General features: G+C 37.9%; 1 protein-coding gene across 1 annotated transcript; it reads left to right on the top strand.

Annotated features, from left to right (window-relative positions):
* The first annotated feature begins 2,256 nt into the window (after positions 1-2,256).
* Positions 2,257-3,147, top strand: LOC122043824 (cyclin-dependent kinase 13-like). Its single transcript, XM_042604398.1, has one exon. It carries the CDS (start codon positions 2,257-2,259, stop codon positions 3,145-3,147), a length of 891 nt encoding a protein of 296 aa, XP_042460332.1.
* Positions 3,148-4,667: the final 1,520 nt, after the last annotated feature.

Genomic DNA, 4,667 nt, shown 5'->3' with positions numbered 1-4,667 from the left:
ATGAGAATTGAGAATTGGGAAAGTGACCAGACGATGTGGGAAATAAGAAAGTTAAAATAGCAATGAAAATTAGCAATCGAATTAGTGACGGAATTTAACTTCCAACACTAATGTAGCGACCGAATTAATATTCAATTGCTAATTAGTAATAAAATTTAAATTTCGTTGTTATTTAACGATCATATATTAATTAAGTTGCTAATTTAATGACAATTTAATTTGATCGTTTTTTATTGCTAATTAGTAATTAAATATTAATTTGGTTGCTAATTCAGCAATAGAATTTAAAGTTATCGCTAATTCGATCGCTGATGGACAAATTTCTTATAGTGCGTCGTCATATCAAGATTGACCCGTTCGAGTCGTCGATTGATCGTTGAGCTGACTTACTAGACTAAACCCGGCTATTGGATCAACAATCTTGTATGAATAATTGAGTGTTTAATAATTGATATGTCGTGTAAATGTCAAAGGGCCCTGTTACCTTGATATGTCGTGTTCAGTTTCTTCTGTAACAAAGCACCATAAGTTGAAGCCTTTAGGTCTTAAACTGGACCTAAAGGCTTCAAATGACAAAGAGACAAGCATTAGTAAGTTAGTAAGGAGACTAATGGCGAGCACTGACTCATCGGAGTTATTGATTCACTTGGTCAGCCTTCTTCAATCGGCTTACTCAATTCACTATGCTCGCTGTGGCTGCAGTACAACCGTGATCCGGTTCGATCGTTGGCTAAGCTGTTCCGACTGTCACCGAATTGAGCCTGACTTAGACATGAACGTACGAAGTCGAATTAGGTCAGATCGGGTTGTGGGCGCTCAGCCCAAGTGTCATTTCCACATTTACTAAGCCTCTTTACTGAGTTTGGCGGCCTGAATCGCAACCCATGTGCTGATCCATTATTCATATTTATGAGCGAATATAATTAATTTTAGATTTAAAATACACCCCCACAATAATTCCATATTCTCCTTTCACCTCCTCCCACGTAATACATTGGACTCAGACTATCCACCATGAGCACTTTTAATTTATACTGAGAGTCGATGAAAATTTTTTAAGGAAGTGAACTGGTTACCCATGATGAATCGGCAGAAGTTGAATATTTGATTCTAATTTTTAAAAAAAATTAAAAAAAATAGCTGCCTTGTGCAAGAGACCTCTCATCTAGGATGTCGCTCCGTATGTTGAAAATCCTCCCTAATTTATTTTCCTTCCACATGCTGTGCGTCTGGCATTGGAGAAGCGCTAATCCCCTTTTGCTCCAATCATAAAATATTTAGGACTCGAGACTTAATAGGGTGGTGGTAAAAGGCATAGTACATTTTTCAAGTAACAATGATTCAATTTTCACACGGACATATCTTGATAATTAAATTATTGATGCAATTATGGTGTCACGTTAAGAGTCATCACATTTCCTAAATTTACTTAGTGGGTTGAATGTGGGATTAGACCATCTACTCAAGATTAATTGGGTTATAAGATCTGAATGTCTACTCCAAAATTTCCTAAATTTGAATTCTAAAGATCGCTACTCCAAAATTGTTCGAGCATAATTTAGAAACCTAGATTATACAAAAATAATATATTTATTAGATTTATAAATTTGCAAAATCTAATTTTGAAAAAAAGTATTTTTTTTATAAAAAAGATATTTTATTTTATTTTATTTAAAATTACCTTTTATTTTTGTACTATTATAGTATATTTAATCAAAATTATTATAATATAAAATAAAATTATTTTGATTTAATTAAAATTACGCGCACACGCATTGAGTATTAATGTATCAAAATATTTTTTTAAAAAAATAATAAAAAGCATTCTAAATTAAGTAAAATTATTCAAACTTAATTAAAATTATTTTAACATATTTATTTCAATTTTCACTATAAAATAATTTAACTAAAATTGCTACCGTATAATATAAAAGAGAGGTATTTTGGGATAAAAAATATTTAGAATGGAATGTAATTATTTTAATTTCTATCATCTAAATAGCTTAAGGGTCCTAAAGTAGTTCGATCTTTTGCTTGAATATATTTGAGTGAAAAACTTCATGCTATAAAAAAGACTTTTAAAAAAATAATTATAAAATAAAAATATTTTTAATAATAAGAGAATTTTGTAGGATATTATTGAAAAGTCATTAAATATTCAGTGGAATCTTAAAAATTTCCCATGGTCTTACTTTGAAAGGTACATAGCCCTCCCCCTTGTATTTTATCCTTCACTTGTTCCTCTTCCTGCTCCAAATGGATGCGTCCACGGAAGGAAACCCGAGGCGCAGCAGCAGCGCCTCCTCCTCCGCGCTGGAGTTCCAGTTCTGGGCCGCCGGCGAATCCCCGCCGCAGCTCCTCACGGCCGACGAGCTCTTCGCCGACGGCATCCTCCTACCCCTCCATACCCTCTCCCTCCGCCCAATTCCTCATCCCGATCCCGACGTCCCGCCCGTATCGCGATCGGAACCTGAGCCTGAGCCGGCGTCAGATCCTCCGCCTCCGCCTCCCGACGCCGACATCACGGCCTCGATCTCCTGCTCCCCGACCTCGGGATCCAAGCGCTGGAAGGACATCTTCCGGATCGGCGAGAAGAAGCCGGGGGACGAGAAGGATCGCCGCAAGGAGCGCAGGGCCGGCGCCGCTGCCGCCGCCGCGGAGCTCAACATCCACATTTGGCCCTTTTCTCGTAGCCGGTCCGCCGGGAGCGCGGCGGCGGGCGGCGTCCGTCCGCGAACATCGATCTCCGGACGCAGAGTGAGCAGCGCCCCTTGCTCGAGGAGCAACTCGCGGGGGGAGTCCTCGAAGCCCCACGCCGCCACCGCGGTGGGAGGGAGGAGATGGGCGTCGAGCCCCGGGCGGGCCAGCGGTGGGGTCCCGGTCGGGCGGTCCAGCCCGGTGTGGCAGATCCGGCGGGCCGAGCACAGGAAGAGGGATAAGGGCACCTTCAGTGGGAGGAGAGCCACCGCGGGCGCCGACACGAGGGTGCTCCACTTGAGCGTGAACACGTGCATCGGGTACCGGGGCAGCCAGCGGGGCTGCAGGGGTGACGATAAGGATGGGATGACCGCGCGTGAGCGCACCGCTGGGGAAAGCAGCAGGACCCTTTTTAGCCTCAAGGCTCTGTTTTCGAAGAAGGTGAATTAATTGATGTAAATAAATAAGCATGAATCATCAATGCTTTCGCCACCACTTTGCCTGTTTCTGAATCTTTTTATTTCATTTTTTTACTAGTAGATTATGTGCCATCAAACACACAAAAAGTAATGACTAAGGGGAATTTTCACTTTGTAATCTTTGTCTTAAAAAATTTGTAGCTAGAGAAGATCCTCTTGGTGCTCTTTGGACTTTGGTAGAGGGCTCCCAAAGAGGAGCCTCTTTGAGGGTAATTATAATAGTGAAACGCATTTGCCTAGGCAAACGTGGTGCTATAATAATGAGTTTATTTAGGCAAGCCACGTGAATGAGGTTGTGTGACAAGTGGTTGATGCCGGACAGAAGAAGTGGTTAATTTTCAAGAAGAATTTCATACATAAAATCATTTAAGTTGTCTCTGGATTTAATCGAATAATATTGATTCACAATAAAAAAAAATATAAAGTCCTAATATTAACTAAATAAAGATTATTTATAAAAAAGATAAAGTCTTAATATTAACTAAATAAATATTTAAATAATCTTAAAATTCTATGAAAAAAAATTAAAATAATTTTAATAAAAAGGATTAAATCATTCAAAGTCTTCCGAAAGAATTTAAATGTTTTTTTGGGATAAAAATCAAAATAAACATACATCTTTAAATTAGATTTAATTTAATATATTAAAGATTCTGATTAACTCGAATAAAAAATAATGACCACCCACAGTTTACATCTCTTCCATCAGTGGTGCAACAAAGTCTAACAACATGAGCAAAGGATACAACTAATGTCCTAAGCAAAAGCATGCGACTAGTGATGTAGGCCAAGGCATATAACTAAGACTATGAAATGGAAAATAAAATATTGAAAAAGAGCATAAACAAATGATTATAATATTTGATCGGCAGTAATTAATTTTCTAAAAGTATTTTAGAAAATAAATAAATCTTTACATAATATTAAAGTATAATAAAATATACTCTCTCGATTGGAATAAAGATAAAGTCGTCCACTTAGTTGTCCTCTTAAATAATTTTATATTTTCTGTAAGGGATAAATAACAAGAGACATTTGCCTAACATAGCGGCCCAAATATATTCTCGTAATTTGTTTAAATTGAGATCGTATATTCAACTCAAATATATTTTCTGGAACGTCCATTTCATTTTGGCATATGATTGAATGACTCAATCATGTGGGGGTTGGGTTAGCTCAACAGGGCAGTTCTTGTTAATTATACTATTTTATGATGGGTCGTTAATGGTGATGCGTTTAGATATCTAATTGGATTTGACCTTTAGGACAGACAACTAAAAAGCACTCATGCTTTTCCCATCACTTTCTTAATTCAATAGCCAATAAGTAGGTCATTGGACCATGGAACTTCATGGCTGCCTCCCACTTAACTTTATAAGTTGGCATGGACAACATTATGTAATAATTAATCGAAAAAGGCATACATATAATAGGATAGTCCGGTGCACGAAATTTTCATCATATAAGGTCCCGAGGAAGGATCCATTGTAC

Source organism: Zingiber officinale, chromosome 2A, assembly GCF_018446385.1.
Source record: "Zingiber officinale cultivar Zhangliang chromosome 2A, Zo_v1.1, whole genome shotgun sequence".
In the NCBI taxonomy this organism is placed as follows: Eukaryota; Viridiplantae; Streptophyta; class Magnoliopsida; order Zingiberales; family Zingiberaceae; genus Zingiber; species Zingiber officinale.
This window is presented reverse-complemented; position numbering and strand designations above follow the sequence as displayed.